Here is a 16,259-nt window from a genome sequence, read left to right on the forward strand (position 1 = left end):
TCGGGTGTGGATTTTATATTTTTTTTCTAAGCGGTACAGTTGAGCCACACAGCAACGTTTCATATCACGGTCTCTTTCTTTGTCTCTAAAATGCGGCTGCTACAAAGGAACAGACAATATTGTTTATTGATCCATCTAGATTTTTTTTAAAGCTGGCCAAACCAGACAGATTGCAGTGGTGGGTTTCAATTTTTTTTACTACCGGTTCTGTGGGCGTGGTTTGGTGGGCGTGGCAAGGGAAGGATACTGTAAAATCTCCATTCCCTCCCTACTCCAGAGGAAGGTTACTACAAAATCCTCATTTCTTCCCGATAAACTGGGACTTGGGAGGCAGAGAATAGATGGGGGCAGGGCCAGTCAATTTTTACTACTGGTTCTCCAAACTACTCAAAATTTCCACTGCCGGTTCTCCAAAATTGGTCAGAACCTGCTGAAACCCACGTCTGACATATTGGCAAGATTGGGGCGGGTAGGGTGGGGTAGGTAAGAGTCATATTTAGCACATGCATTATTCTAATATTGATTGCAAAAGCTTGGCCAAGCTTGATAGTTTCACTTTTTAAAAAAAAAGTTACAGGTAATCCTCGACTTTACAACTCAAAATTTCTGTTAAGTGAGACCTTTATCAAGTGAGTTTTGCTCCGTTTTATGGCTTTTCTTAACCCGGCTGTTAAGTGAATCGGGCTTCCCCCTTGACTTTGCTCGTCAATAAGGCAATCGCAAAAGGGATCACATAGCTGAGGTCCGTTTAGAATTCTAAAATCATGGTTTGGTATGAATGAGTCCCCACGATGGTTGTAAGTCAAGAAACGCCTGTATCGCTTTGAAATGTCACTAAATGAATGGTTGTAATGGTTGTATGTTGAGGACTACTTGCATATTAGCGCATTTTAGAGATGGAACTTAATCCGGTCGTCAAAATATCAGAAAGGGATGACTACAATTTTCATCAATTCTTGTTCATTTATTTGGCTGATTTTTTAAAATCTGAAAATCCCACCTCCCGTCCAAAGCCCCCTCCCCCTCCAAAAAAGACAATTAAAGATGTCTAATGAACTTGCAATAATTTCTGATTCCTCGTTTTCCCCCACTTTAGCAAATATCACCATCCAGGGTTCTCCCTTGGTCCAATTTCTGGAGCAAAACTGGTTCTTGGCTCGGAACGGTAAGGGACTGTCGCTCTGGCGTTATTCTGGAATATTTAAAAACAAGCAGAAATCGCAGGAGATACTTTTAAGTTGGGTGGGCTTCCTCTCCCAGAATTCCCCAGCGAGTGTGCTTTAAGTTGGATGGACTTTGATTCGGAAAGCCAGACTGGTCTGATGGCCAAGGCACCATGCTACAGTAGGGGCCAAAATTTTGGAAACCTTTTGGGAAAAAGTGTATTTTCTAAAACTAGCTAATAACAGCACTTTTTTTTTTTTGGAGTAGTACCATAAAATTATATCTCAATGGAAAAATAATTTAATCAAGAATGTAATGCGATAACTTTTATGAAGGATTTGCTATTAGAATAGTAAGTACGGTGTAAAGAAGAAAAGTGAAACACATAGAAAAAATGAGATATACAAAAATTATCACCATAGAAAAAACGAGATATACAAAAAATATGTCAGTTGATACTTAGTTGGGTAACCTTTAGCATGAATTACGGCCTTACAATGTCTTCCCATGGAGTGAATCGAGTCTTTTAGTTCTGCAGCTGTTATCATGTGAAGCCAAGATTGAAGGATGGCTTCTATTAACTCAGGTTTATTGCTGGGTCGCTTCTGATTCACAAGTTTCTTTAGTTGGCTCCATAGATTTTCTTTTTTTGTTATTCAAAAAGTTTTTATTAGTCAAAAAAGGTTTATACAAATACATATCAGGTATGGTAAATTTTCATTTTTCTTATCTAAAATAAGAATTTTACTCAAATTTTTTAACACATACAACAGCCATAAGGCAAGCAGGTGACACGAAGTAGCTAAGTTTGCAAATTTTAAATACGTAATAAAGAAGAGTCAAGAATAAACAGAATATCGTACAAAAGAGAATAAGGAAAACCAACACAATCCCAAATATCTTTATCACTTCCTAGTTTTGGATCTCAGAACTCTGGGTTCAGCCTGACCCAACTCCAGGGCCGCAACAGCGCCAGCCGCTTCAGCCCCATGATCTATAACCTCCCCTTCTTCAATTCCTGGGTCATCTGATTCCAGGAAGGCTCCATAGATTTTCAATTGGGTGAAGGTCTGGGCTATTCCCAGGCCATTCCAGCAGTGGAATATAATTATCTTGAAACTTCCCCCCAAAAGTGGTGTTATTAGCCATCCATCCTCAAAAATACACTTTTCCCAAAAGGTTTCCATAATTTTGGCCACTACTGTAGAAAGCAGGAGACCGTGAGTTCTAATCCCGTTTTAGGCATGAAAGCTGGCTGGGTGACTTTGGGCCAGTCGCCAGGCGACTATGAGTTTTAGTTCAATTTTAGACATTAAAGCCAATTGGTTGACTCTGAACCAGCTCTGTTCTCTCAGTCCAACCCACCTCAACGGGTTGTTGTGGGGAAAATAGGAGGAAGAAGCCATGTTGGACATGTTCGCTGCCTAGAATTATTCATAAAAATAATAAAGGCAGGATACAAATGATATGTATTAAATAAATAACTCCCAGAATTCCCTATAACTCCCAGAATTCTCCAACCAGCACAAGGATTCTGGGACTTGAAGTCCAAGTAGTCAAGATTGTGAAAACCGGGTCTCCCCATTCCTGATCTGGCTCAGAGGAGGACTCGAACCTGGACCCCAGTCCAACACCTTCCTCCACCAAAGCCCTATCAGAATCATCACCCTCGCTTTTCCGAGCGTGCAAGAAACTCACCTCCCTTCCACCTCGTCTATCGTATCGGGCAGCGGCACGTTGAGGGTCTCGGGCAGAAAGACGGCGGCAATGCCAGAGAGGATGGGGGCCGTCCCGTAGATGAGCGACGGAAGATAGGAGCAATGTTCACCCGTCATTTTGATCATGGGTGCCACAATGCCACCCACGCGGGCCAGGGTGCTTCCGAGCCCCATCCCGGTTTGTCTGCAAACAGTAAGAAACCGGCTTTGAAGGACACAAACCACAAACCGATGAAAGGAGAAACAAATGCCTGAATTTTCACTCCCATCGGCCTTTTAGGAATGTTTGATCTTGGCTTATGATGGGTTCTCTCCCTTGCCCTTATTGACCGAGGCAGCATCCCCGATCAAAATTCAGGCGCAGGTAGTCCTCGACTTAATGACCAGAGTTGAGCTCAAGTTTTATGTTCGTTAAGGGAGCTTTGCCCTGTTTTACGACCTCCCCACGTTTGTTAAGGGAATCACACTGCAATTGGAAAATTAATAACATGGTTGTTAAGGTGAATCTGGCTTCCCCATTGACTTTGTTTTTCAGAAGGTCGCAAAAGGGGATCACATAACCCCCCGGGACACTGCAACTGTCATAAATATGAAGCATTTGCCAAGCACCTGAATTTTAATCACACGATCAGAGAGATGCTGCAAAGGTCGTAACGGTGAAAAATGGTCACAAGTCACATTTACAGTGCTGTCGTAACTGAACGGTCACTAAACTTAACTGTTATAAATTGAGGATTACCTGTATGTATGAACCAACATGTATTTACGATGTGTGCCATCTCTCTTGATTGTCATTTGAGACTTTCCCAGGTGGCTTCCAACAACCAAAATCAGTGGGGGAAGCCAGTTTCGCTTAATAACTGAATGATTTGCTTAACAACGGTGGCCAAAAGAAGGTCATTAAATCAGGCACAACTCCCTTAACAACTGTCTTGCTCAGCGATGGGAATTCTGACTCTGGTCATAAGTCGAGAACTACCTGTATAGCTTCTCATTCCTGGGTGTGGATTCCAATCTCGCCTCCTGCCTCAAAATTCCCAATTTTAGAGATTAATTTTGCGGATTTTCCACTCCTGGTTCCCCACGAGGCGTGTGATATAGTTATAGCCTTTATTGCCATTGTACATTATATAAACAACGAAGTTGGTTGTATAATTGGTGATAACGCAGCCTCGACCCAAAGAGAGAATAATTTTGGCCATTTGGATCACTGCAACAGCAAGACGTCGAAGTGTTGGTGGGGGGGGGAAAAACCCCCTATTATGAAGATTTGAAAACCAGACAAGGATTCAAGAGCCTCGGAGGTATGGGGGCGACATACCTGATCACCGTGGGGTACAGTTCTCCAGTGTACAGATACAGACAGTTGAAAGAAGACGCGAGACACCCCTTGCCAAGCACTGCCAAAAACGTTCTCAGGGTCCGTAAATCTTCAGTTAGAGGTGAAGGACAGCAAAGGAGGGGGGGGGAAAGGGAGATGAAGACGGGAATGTTCAGACACTCCATGCTAAAACAAATTCTATATTGTCAAAATTCATGGGATCCTTTCCTTCCGTTGGAAGGTAGGAGCCGCAATAAATTTTTAGGGCAGGCGTGTCCAGCAGTGGTAACTTTAAGACATGTGGACTTCAACTCCCAGAATCCCCCAGCCAGCCTGCTTTCAGGTGGGTGGACTTCAACTCCCAGAATCCCCCAGCCAGCCTGCTTTTAGGTGGGTGGACTTCAACTCCCAGAATCCCCCAGCCAGCCTGTTTTCAGATGGGTGGACTTCAACTCCCAGAATTCCCCAGCCAGCCTGCTTTCAGGTGGGTGGACTTCAAACTCCCAGAATTCCCCAGTCAGCCTGTTTTCAGGTGGGTGGACTTCAACTCCCAGAATCCCCCAGCCAGCCTGTTTTCAGGTGGGTGGACTTCAACTCCCAGAATTCCCCAGCCAGCCTGCTTTCAGATGGGTGGACTTCAATTCCCAGAATCCCTCAGTCAGCCTGTTTTCAGGTGAGTGGACTTCAACTCCCAACATGGCTGGCTGGGGAATTCTGGGAGTTGAAATCCACAAGCCTTAAAGCTGGCAAGGTTGGATAACCTGATTAAGGATAAGCCTTAATCTAAATTTAACAAAATACCCCCTTATTGAAACCTGTTTTGGGCCTTTGATAATATTAGCTTTTCCTAACGCCTCCCAGGTTTTGCAACTGCCATTATAATTTTGAATGGTCACTAAATGAATGGTTATTAAGTAAAGGACTGCCTATACATAACATGTTTTCTAACTGCACTGCTTATATCTGGAAAGTCCAGTTCCTTGCCATCATAACCCGAGGACTACTGTTCTTTGTTTCTGAGCTGGTGGCATTCAAATCACAGTAATTTTGGGCACGGGGAGCTAAAGATGGCTTCCCTCGGCACCTGCACGACTTAAGAGGGTTCACCTGAGGGCACCAAGATATTGACCAAAATGGCCAGCCCAGCCAAGATGACGGACGAAGCTTGCGTGGTCCTCCTTCCGATGTAACTCATGCCGATGGCTGAGCCCAGCTTGGCAGGGATATCAATGGTACCAAAGGCCACCTGGATGAGGTAGATGCTGAAGCCGAAATGTTGGAGGTCCATCGCCAGGCCGTAGTAAGCGAAACTGGTTGCAAACCTAAAACCGGGGAACGAATCAGTCTCGGGGGTCTGCCTGAATCTTGGCAGAGGTTGACACTCAGGTTTCTAGTCCTCATGGCGGCTCCGTGAACGAGATCGTTAGGGAAGGAAGGGTGCCCACCGAAACGTACCACACGCTGGAAATACAGCAGGAGATCCGGCGTACTGTAGGTGTCCGGGCCAAGGAGGCAAAGGTGTAAGACGACTGGGCCAAAGTCATTTCCTTCTGCATGCTGGATTTCAAGACCTAACACCCAACGACAAAGGGGACAAAGGAGTGCCAGAAACAGCGATCCTCAAGTTTTGGGCTGTTTTCTCACATAGTTCTATCTCATTTGGCCCAACAGAACTGACTCCGGATTTTGTTCGAAGGATCAGCCCCCGCTATCCCCTCCTACAAGGATCTTGGCTCTGGAACCAGATCCACCAGGAGAACTTCAGCAGGGATTCTCAATGACCATGTCAACCTCAGTAGATTCCCACCAAAGAAGCTTTCAAAACCGAGGGATCGACTCAGCAAATGGATCACTCGGACTAAACCAAGAGAATCCAACCTTGGCAACTTTAAGACCTATGGACTTCAACTCCCAGAATTCCCCAGCCAGCATCCCTGGTCATCTTGCTCTCAGAGCAACTATGAGGACTAGAAACTTAGCTGTTTCTACAGGGTGGCAGACCCTGAGATTTAATTATTCCCTGGTTTTAGGTTTGCAACCAGGTTTGCTTGCTACGGCCTGGCCATGAACCTCTCGCATTTTGGGGAATTCTGGGAGTTGAAGTTCACAGGTCTTAAAGTCGCCAGGATTAGGCACTCCGGATTAAATCGTCAAGCCACGAAGATCGTTTCTAAAAGACCCAGTTCCCCACCATCAAACAGGAACCGACGACTCCCACAAGCGCATCAACCATCAACACTCCCCCCCCCCCACTAACCTACCTTGACTTTCCTCTACCCTTCGTTACCTCGGTGTTGAGTTTCTCTCCTTCGTCTTTCTTCCCGTTCAGCTGAGCCACTTTCTTCAAGACGTCGACCGCCTGGTCGGCTTTGCCGGACAGCACCAGCCACCGGGCGGATTCTGCAAACCACCTGTGTCAAAACGGGACGCTTAGATCGGGAGTCCCCAAACCCCGGGCTGCGGCCCGCTACCGAGCTGTGTGCCCTATTCCAGGGGTCTCCAACCTTGGCAACTTTAAGACTTGTGGACTTCAATTCCCAGAATACCTCAGCCAGCTTTGCTGGGAATTCTGGGAGTTGAAGTCCACAAGTCTTAAAGTTGTCAAGGTTGGAGACCCCTGCCCTATTCGAAACCGGGTCATGTGAGCGGGGTGGGCTGGCACACGTGCACAGGTTTCAGCATGCTGCTTCTGTGGCCCGGTTCCCTTCTTCTTCACCCCCACCCCCACCCCCGGCTGGACTACCAAGTCACAAAGTTGGGGGGGGGGGACCGCTCAACCGTCCATTTAGTGACTGTTCAAAATGGTGCAGAACCAGGACGGAGAGATGTGCAAAATCCATCTCTAAAATGTGAATTTGAGCCAAGGGGTGAGATTTGAATCTGGGACCCGGAATACGAAGTTATACGGGTAAGTTCTCAACTTACAACCCATTCAAATTGACAACGGCACTGAAAAATCAGTGATTTGTGACCGTTTTTGACACTTAACGACCATTGCAGCATCCCCGTGATCACGTGATCAAAATTCAGGCAACTTGGCAACTGACTCATATTTATGACGGTTGCAACGTCCCGTGATCCCCTTGGGCGACCTTCTGACAAGCCAAGTCAACGCGGGAAGCCAGATTCACTTTCCAACCGTGTTGCTAACTTAACAACCGCAGCGATTCGCTTGAACAATAAAGTTTTTAGGAATGGCCGCCGCAAAGATGCTACCTGCTCACCACGAGTATATGAAGAAAATGAAGAACGGCATGGATGCCGTGAATTGAAGCTGGCGCCAATCTGGAAGCGCGTAAGCCAAACCAGGAAGGACGATTTGCCCAAAGGTGGCAGAATACCCCACCAGTGTGCCAGCAACGGTACGAATGTTGGTGGGCACCCATTCCAGGACTAATGCAAGGGAAGAAGGAAGCATGGGCATTAATCTTGTTAGCTTAGCAATAGCGCTTAGACTTATATACCGCTTCACAGTGTTTTTACAGACCTCTCTAAGCGGTTTACAGAGTCACCATCTTGCCCCCCCAACAATCTGGATCCTCGTTTTACCCGTCTCGGAAGGATGGAAGGCTGAGTCAACCTGGAGCCTGGTAAGAGTCGAACTGCCAAATTGCAGTCAGCCGGCAGTCAGCAGAAGTCGCCTGCAGTACTGCACTCTAACCACTGCACCACCGTGGCTCACGCCATTGTTTCTCAAGCTTGGTAATTTTTAAGATGGATGGACTTCAACTCCCAGAATTCCCCAGCCAGCCAGCCTGCTTCTGGGAGTTGAAGACCATGCATACAGGTGGAGGAATTCTGGGAGTTGAAGTCCACTCCTCTTAAACCATGTTGGCTGGAGAATTCTGGGAGTGGAAGTCCACCCATTCTAAAAAATGCTGGCTGGGGCATTCTGGGAGTTGAAGACCACCCATCTTAAAGAATGCTGGCTGGGGAATTCTGGGAGTGGAAATCCACCCATCTTAAAGCATGCTGGCCGGGGAATTCTGGGAGTGGAAGTCCACCCTTCAGACAGTCGCAAGCGATGATACGTTGCTCCATATCATGGAAAAAAGGTCTTTTTAAAGTTATTTCTGAATAATACAAAGTAGCCAGGGAGCACCACATGGTGTCCTTTCCCCAACTTCAATTGGCAATCTAAGTTGCCATGAGGTTCTCCTTGCATCATTTTCCTCCCTGTGTCTGAGGCACCGTGATGTCTCCGCCCCCCCCCACCCTCCCATTATTCCTGCATTCTGTGCAGATCATATGACCCCTTCTTCCCAGTGGGCCTTAATCAAATTAAGACTCAGGTATGGCAAACCGCAGAGATAAATATTTGGACAGGTCGACAGCACGCTGGGGACCAAACATTGCTCAAGGAGCCAGGAATGCGCAAAATTGCAAGCCTGCAAAATAACCTTGGGCACCCACCCCCCTCGTGGGCTATTTGCTCCCAACAGCGATCTCTCAGGCCCAAATCCAACCAGTGGGGCTTTGCAACAACCAAATTTCTACGCTGGGGGAGAAAGGCTACCCTGTCGGTTCTGAGGATCAGGAACCAGCTGAATGGAGTCGAAAGCGTATTTAGATTTGCATTGAAATATCAGATTTAGGGCCATGCGGCTTTCAACCTTGGCAACTTTAAGGCATGTGGATTTCAACTTCCAGAATTCCCCAGCCAGCGTACTTTGAGATGGGTGGATTTCAACTCCCAGGATTCCCTAGCCAGCAAGTTTTGAAATCCATGGACTTCAACTCCCAAGCATGCTGGTTGGGGAATTCTGGGAAAATCTATTTTAAAAATTTCAGTTAACTTTAAGATACGTGGGCTTCAACTCCCAGAATTTCCTAGCCAGCAAGTTTTAAAATGCGTGGATTTCAACTCCCAGCACACTAATTGGGGAATTCTGGGAAAATCTAATTTTACAAGTTTCAGTTAACTTTAAGATATGTGGACTTCAACTCCCAGGATTCCCTAGCCAGCAAGTTTCAAGATGTGTGGATTTCAACTGCCAGCACACTAATTGGGGAATTCTGGGAAAATCTAATTTTACAAGTTTCAGTTAACTTTAAGATATGTGGACTTCAACTCCCAGGATTCCCTAGCCAGCATGCTGGGAGTTGAAATCCACACATTTCAAAACTTGCTGGCTGGGGAATTCTGGGAGTTGAAGTCCATGTATGGCTGGCTGGGGAATTCTGGGAACTGGAATCCACCCATCTTAAAAGTGACTGAGAACCAGATGCAAACTCTGGAAACTCTAAACGTGGCCTTTAAAACTCTGGAATCCTATAAATATCTTGTTTTCCCCATCCTGCTCACCTCATCCCCCACCCCCTCCGAGCTAGTTTTGTTTAACAGGTGTTTAACAGATTAACAGAGTTGGAAGGAAGGGACCTTGTAGGTCATCTAGTCCAACCCCCCACCCAAGTTTGACCAACTTCCGCCCGTCTTACCTAAAGACATGCAGTTGAGGACAATGCCAGAGAGCGCCATGCCAACCAGGAACCGGAAGGCACAGTAGGCTGCGTAATTGGGGGCAAAAGCCGTGCAGACCCCCGAAATGGCCAGCTGGAGGTAGGACCAAGTCAAGATCGCTTTGCGGCCGAACCTGCAGCACAGAATTCTGCATCAATCCACGGGAACAAGTCTTCCTTCCTTCAGAGGTGACGGTCATAATCAGTATATTGATATTATTAGCAGGATCCCTAGCCCTCGAGTCGCCATCGTTTGCTGAGCGACTGTTCGAAGTTACGACGGCGCTGAAATAAGTGATTTGGGGCCTGGTCCTCACACTTACTTCCATTGTGGCACAACTTAGTTAAACAACCACCTTTATTACCAATGGAAATTCTGGTCCCAATCGTGAGCGTTACTCGAGGTCTACCTGTACATCTCCTGTCCTTTGTCCAATAAGACTCAGTGAGGACTAGTTTCTTATTTACAACCTGGAAAATAGGCTTCTGTTTCCCTTTTCTTTTTCTTTTTTTCTGTCTTTTTCTTTTTTCTTTCCCTTTCCCTTTCCCTTTCGTTTCCTTTTTCTTTCTCTTTTTCTCCTTCCCTTTCTCTTTCCCTTTCTTTTCTTTTCCTTTCATTTCCCTTTCATTTCCTTTTCTCTTTTTTCTTTCTTTCTCTTTCCTTCCTTTTTCTTTTTTCATTCCCTTTTTTCCTTTCCTTTTTCTTTCTCTTTCCCTTTCCCTCTTTTTTTTTTCTTTTTCTTTTTCTCTTTCTCTTTTTCCCTTTCCTTTTCCTTTTCTCTTACTCCTTCTCTTTTATGACAGGCCACAGTTACTCCCACAGGGAGGCAGGGGAGAGGGCTGAGGCCGAGATAGTGACTTCCACAACCTTAAGAGAGGCTGCATTGGTGGCAGAAGTAGGATACTAATCCATCATTGTTGCATTCTGGCTATATTCACAGCAAAGCACGGCTCTGCTTGTAAATACCCACCTGTCTGCTAAGCTCCCAAGTATAAGAGCACCAGCGAGGACGCCGCCCATGTAAATGGACTGAGCCATCTGTCTCCGCGTCTTCCGGTTGCAAACCAGGTCCCACTGGTGGAAGGGAAAACAGTTTAGAGGAAAGAGAGAGGGAGGGAAGGAGGGGAAGAGAAGAAACAGGGAGGGAGGGAGGAAAAGAGACAAGAGAGGAAGAGGGGGGGGGGGGGGGGGGGAGAGAAAGAAGAGGGAGAGGGGAAGAGACAGAGAGAGAGAGAGAGAGAGAGAGAGAGAGAGAGAGAGAGAGAGGGAGGGAAATAGGGGAGAGGGAAAGAGACAAGAGAGAGTGGGGAAGAGAAGAAAGGAGAGGAAAGAGAAGAGACAGGTAGGATGGGGGAAGAGATGGGAGGGAGGGAGGAAAGAGACAGGAGAGTGGGGAAAAGAGAGAGAAGAGACAGGGAGAAGAAAAGAGACAAGAGAGGGAGAGGGAAGGTGGGAGGGAGGGAAAGAGAGGGAGAGGGAGAAGGAAAGAGAGAGATGACAGAGGGAGGGTGAGGGGGTGGGAGGGAAAGAGAGAGGGAGGGAAGGAGGGAAAGAAGAAACAGAGGGAGGGAGGAAAAAAGAGAGACAAGAGGGAGAGGGAAGGTGGGTGGGAGGGAGAGAAAGAAGAGGGAGAGGGGAAGAGACAGAGAGAGAGGAAAGGGAGAGGAAGAGGAGAGGGAGAGGGAGGGTGGGAGGGAGGAAAGAGAAGAAAGGGAGAGGAAAGAGAGAGAAGAGACAGAGACACAGAGGGAGGGTGGGGGGAAAAGAGAGAGAGATGGAGGGAAAGAGAGAGAAGAGACAGGGAGAAGGAAAGACAAGAGAGGGAGGGTGGGAGGGAGGGAAAGAGGGAGAGGGAGAAAGAAAGAGAAGAGGGAGAGGGAAAGAGGAGAGAGGGAGGAAAGATGAGAGAGGAAAGTGGGGAAGAGAGAGGAAAGAGATGAGAGGAGAGGAGGTTGAGAGGAGGAAAGAGAAGAAAGGGAGAGGAAAGAGACAGGGAGGGAGAGTGGGGAAAAGAGAGAGAGACGGAGGAAAGAGAGAAGAGACAGGGAGAAGGAAAGACAAGAGAGGGAGGGTGGGAGGGAGGAAAGAGGGTGAAAGAGAAGAGGAGAGGAAGAGAGAGAGAGTGGGAGGAAAGAGACGAGAGGGAGAGTGGGGAAGAGAGAGGAAAGAGATGAGAGGAGAGGGAGGGTGGGAGGAGGAAAGAAGAAAGGGAGAGGAAAGAGAGAAGAGACAGACAGAGGGGAGGAGGTGGGGGAAGAGATGGGAGGGAGGAAGAGAGAGGGAGAGGAGGGTGGGAGGAAAGAGGAGAGGAGAGGAAGAGAGAGAAGAGATGGAAAAGGAAAGACGAGAGGGAGGGTGGGAGGAGGAAGAGGAGAGGAGAAGGAAGAGAAGAGGAGAGGAAAGAGAGACAAGAGAGAGGGAGGGTGAGGGGTGGGAGGAAAGAGGGATGGGAGGGAGGAGGGAGGGAGGAAAGAGAGAGACAGAGAGAGGTGGGAGGAAAGAGACGAGAGAGGGAGAGTGGGGAAGAGAGAGAGAGAGAGAGGGAGAGGAGGGTGGGAGGGAGGAGGAAGAAGAAAGGAGAGGGAAAGGGAGAGGAAGAGAGAGAGAGAGGAGGGTGGGGGAAGAGAGATGGGAGGGAGGAAAGACAGGGAGGGAGAGTGGGGAAAGGGGAGACGAAGGAAGAGAAGAGATGGAAAAGGAAAGACGAGAGGGAGGGTGGGAGGAGGAAGAAGAAAGGGAGAGGGAAGAGAGAGACAGACAGAGGGAGGGTGGGGGAAGAGATGGGAGGGAGGAAGAGACAGGGAGGAGAGTGGGGAAAGAGAGAGAGACGGAGGAAAGAGAGAAGAGATGGAAAAGGAAAGACGAGAGAGGGAGGGAGGGAGGAAGAGGAGAGGAGAAGGAAAGAGAAGAGGGAGAGGGAAAGAGAGAGACAAGAGAGAGAGGGAGGGTGAGGGGGTGGGAGGGAAAGAGGGATGGGAGGGAGGGAGGGAGGGAAAGAGACGAGACAGAGAGAGGGTGGGGAAAAGAGAGAGGAGAGGGAGAGGGAAAGAGGAAGACGAGAGCGGGAGAGGGAGGGAGGGAGGGAAAAAGAGAGAGAGACAAGAGACACAGAGAGAGACTTGTTGATTGTAAGCTTCTTAGGGCTAAGAATTGCTGCAAAACTGAAGTGGCCCACTAGACTCCTAAACAACTTAAAAAAACCGACCTAGTAAAAAAAAAAGTCAGGCAAAAGAGCGACGTGCAAACAAAAGCAAATAATAAAACACCCCCAGGAGCAAAACAAATCGAAGTTCAATTTGTTTTTAACAGACTGCTAACCCTCCCTCGCAGGGTTGTTGTTCCAAGGGAAAACTGGAAGGAAGGGAACGCTTGAACTCCCCGAGCTTAAGACAGGATATCAATCAGGGGGTGTCCCAGTTTTTGCCGACTGGTGGACTTCAACCCCCAGAATTCCCCAGCCAGCATTAAGTGACAGCTCTCTGTGTGGTCATTCTAGACTAGGGCTCTCCAAACATGGCGACTTCAAGACTTGTGGACTTCAACTCCCAGAATTCTTCAGCCTGCTGTAAGTCAGACCACCTGTAATTCATTCAGAGCTGAATCTAAGCCAGGGGTCTCCAACCTTGGCAACTTTAAGACTTGTGGACTTCAACTCCCAGAATTCCTCAGCCAGCTTTGCTGGCTGAGGGATTCTGGGAGTTGAAATCCACAAGTCTTAAAGTTGCCAAGGTTGCAGACCCCTGATCTAAGCCCTCTCTGAGTTAACTGGCAGAGTTTATTTCTCCTTCCGGTGATCTTCTAACCTCACTCCTTGCATCCATGGCTGGCTGAGGAATTCTGGGAGTTGAAGTCTACAAGTCTTAAAAGTCCCCAAAGTTTTGGAGACCCCCCCCCCCCATCTAAGCACACCAATAAAATCAAGCTATAACCTTGGGGGCATTAACTTGTGTGAACGACTAACATCTTCAATTTGCAGCCAGAGTCACTTTGGAAAGAGACACACACAGGGCATTGCATAAATTTAATAACTATTGCATAAATTTAATAACTATATTTCAAAGAACTGCTGGCGTTTTTGCAACAATTGCAATGTATCCAAAGTAGAAACAACATTTGTGGGTGGGGGGGGAACTGTTACAAAAAGATAAACTTATTTTAAACAATAGGAAGGGTGGGGGGGGGAACAACACAGACAGGAAGGTAGGTAGGAGCAGAAAATTTCATTTAACAGAATAACACAAGGGACCTTGGAGGTCATCTAGTCCAACCCCTTACTCAGGCAGGAAACCCTAGGCCATTTCAGACAAACGGCTGTCCAATCTCTTCTTAGAAACCTCCAGTTGTTGGAGCAGCCACAACTTCTGGAGGCAAGTTGTTCCAGGGCTGAATGATTTATTCAGGGTTAAATCTAAACCCTTTTTGGATTAGCTGGTGGAATCTCTCCTCTTCCACCTTCATATGATCTTCTAACCTCACTCCTTGCATCCTAGTTAAGGGTTTTTAAGAGAACTCTATTCCCATCTCATTTAGCTCTGAGACTGAATGCCTATTAAAGACATAGGGTGGTGGTGTTTCCTTTTTGGTAATTGTTCAACTGACTAGAATAGAATAACAAGAGTTGGAAGGGACCTTGGAGGTCTTCTAGTCCAACCCCCTGGTTAGGCAGGAAACCTTACACCACTTCAGACAAATGGTTATCCAATCTCTCTTTTAAAACTGCCAGTGTTGGAGCCTTTACAACTTCTGGAGTCAAGTTGTTCTACTGATTAATTGTTCTAACTGTCAGGAAATTTCTTCTTAGTTCTAAATTGCTTCTCTCCTTGATTAGTTTCCACCCGTTGCTTCTTGTCCTGCCCTCAGGTGCTTTGGAGAATAGCTTGACTCCCTCTTCTTTGGGGCAGCCCCTGAAATACTGGAACACTGCTATCGTGTCTTCCCTAGTCCTTCTTTTCATTAAACTAGACATACCCAATTCTTTCCCAAGACTGGAAAGAGAACAGGAGAACTAGGTAATAGCATTTCTCCCTTCTTGGTCTATTGGAGCAATCAGGGGGGAAAAAATTGCATAAAGTCCCTGATTCTTAAAATAAAGACATCATGTTATATACACACACCAAGATAACTTCGGCTGGAAGTATTTAAGAAGTGATTGGACAGCCATTTGTCCAGAATGCTGGAGCCAGGGGGCTGGACTAGAAGACCTCCCAAACTCCTTTTCAATGCTTTCATTCTTCGTTCTGTATGCTTAGTAGGTTGGGGGGGGATAATTGTTTTTACCAGAATCTTGGTTTTTACAATCCTAGTAATCCTGTACAATCCTGTTGATTTTTCTCTCTCCCAACCCCCACAAAAATTGAGGTCGTGGAAGCTTTCTTTGCATGCCTGGGGGCCGGGGTGGGGGCATTTTGGGGACCCCCTTCCCAACCCATCAAGTCCTGAAGAAGGTTCAAAACACAGACTTATTTCTGAGAATGCAATTTGTGTCCCCCTTCCAAAAATTTAGCCACCCCGCCAAGATCTGCCGCCCGGCTGATAACCTCGACGTTTTGGAAGCCTGGCTTTTCGCAAGGGATTCAAAAACTGGACTTCTAAAACTCGACAAAACCCAGATCCAGTCGGCCACATCCGATCCAATCCACCACCACCTCTGCCCTCTGACCTCCATAATGATGGTGTTAGTGAAGATGCTTCGGTCGTAAACCCATCCATCCTTGCACGGTTCGGTCGCCGTCCCTGTGCCGTTGCCACCAACTCCGGCGCTGGCATTGAGCGGCGGCCACTCGGCGGCTGCAAAGCGGAGGCATTTCTCCGGTTGCCCGCTGGCATCTTTGGGAATCCCCCAGAGAGGGTCTTCCTCCCCGGTTGGCATTTGAGTCCGGTTGGTAGGGGTATTGGTGCCGTTGTGCCTTAGCCTGACCCGGCAGTAGTGATCAGGTATCCCGGCTGAAAAATTCTGGAGCAGGTTATGGCTGGCAGTTAATAAAATCGGGATCACCAGCAAGGTGACTTGGAGGATCTGGAAGCGGCCCATGCCGCCGATCTGATCCAGAAGCTCGGCGAACGTCATTGTGGAAACGCAGCCCCTTTGGAAAACCCAGAACGAGGATTTCCACAGTTAGGAATTCATCGGCGTTCCGGGGCCGGATTCTCTGGAAATCATGCCAGCTCCATCCAGCCTTTCTTTGGCACTGGAAAAAAACAACAACAACAACTTCCCTCTTCTGAATTCAGGGCTCAGCATCTTGAAAAAGTTATTCCCAGGCCCGCTTGGCGGTCAGTGAAAACATTGCTGGAGGGGACCAAGGCGGGCGGAGGAATGAAAAACACCGAGGCCATCCATGGTGGCAACCTGGGGGGGTGGGGGTTGCAAAATTTGAGCCAGGGGCACCCCCAGCCGAGGCGTTCTTTTTTTTTTTTCTCCCCTTCCTCTCTGAAAAACATCTGTGGATCTGAGGGGCTTTTTGAGGATGCTTCGGTGTGAACTGTGATCTTGGGTCGGGGGTGTGTGTGCTTGCAAAAGATTGTGCAGGGAGTTGTGGGGGCTGTTTTCTCCTGGGGGTGGGTGGGTGGGTGGGATTACGCAAGACCTAATCTC

General features: G+C 47.5%; 1 protein-coding gene across 1 annotated transcript; it reads right to left on the reverse strand.

The window, feature by feature from the left end:
- Positions 1–1,076: 1,076 nt before the first annotated feature.
- LOC131186470 (solute carrier family 22 member 6-A-like) lies at positions 1,077–15,920 on the reverse strand. The gene is made up of 10 exons (XM_058160078.1): positions 15,324–15,920; positions 10,635–10,738; positions 9,643–9,797; positions 7,428–7,596; positions 6,491–6,614; positions 5,659–5,774; positions 5,311–5,525; positions 4,204–4,312; positions 2,863–3,066; positions 1,077–1,192 (listed from the first exon to the last, which is right to left on the reverse strand). Exons 1-10 carry the CDS (start codon positions 15,729–15,731, stop codon positions 1,093–1,095), a joined length of 1,704 nt encoding a protein of 567 aa, XP_058016061.1. The 5' UTR covers positions 15,732–15,920; the 3' UTR covers positions 1,077–1,092.
- Positions 15,921–16,259: the final 339 nt, after the last annotated feature.

The sequence above is a fragment of the Ahaetulla prasina genome, chromosome 17, assembly GCF_028640845.1.
Source record: "Ahaetulla prasina isolate Xishuangbanna chromosome 17, ASM2864084v1, whole genome shotgun sequence".
In the NCBI taxonomy this organism is placed as follows: domain Eukaryota; kingdom Metazoa; phylum Chordata; class Lepidosauria; order Squamata; family Colubridae; genus Ahaetulla; species Ahaetulla prasina.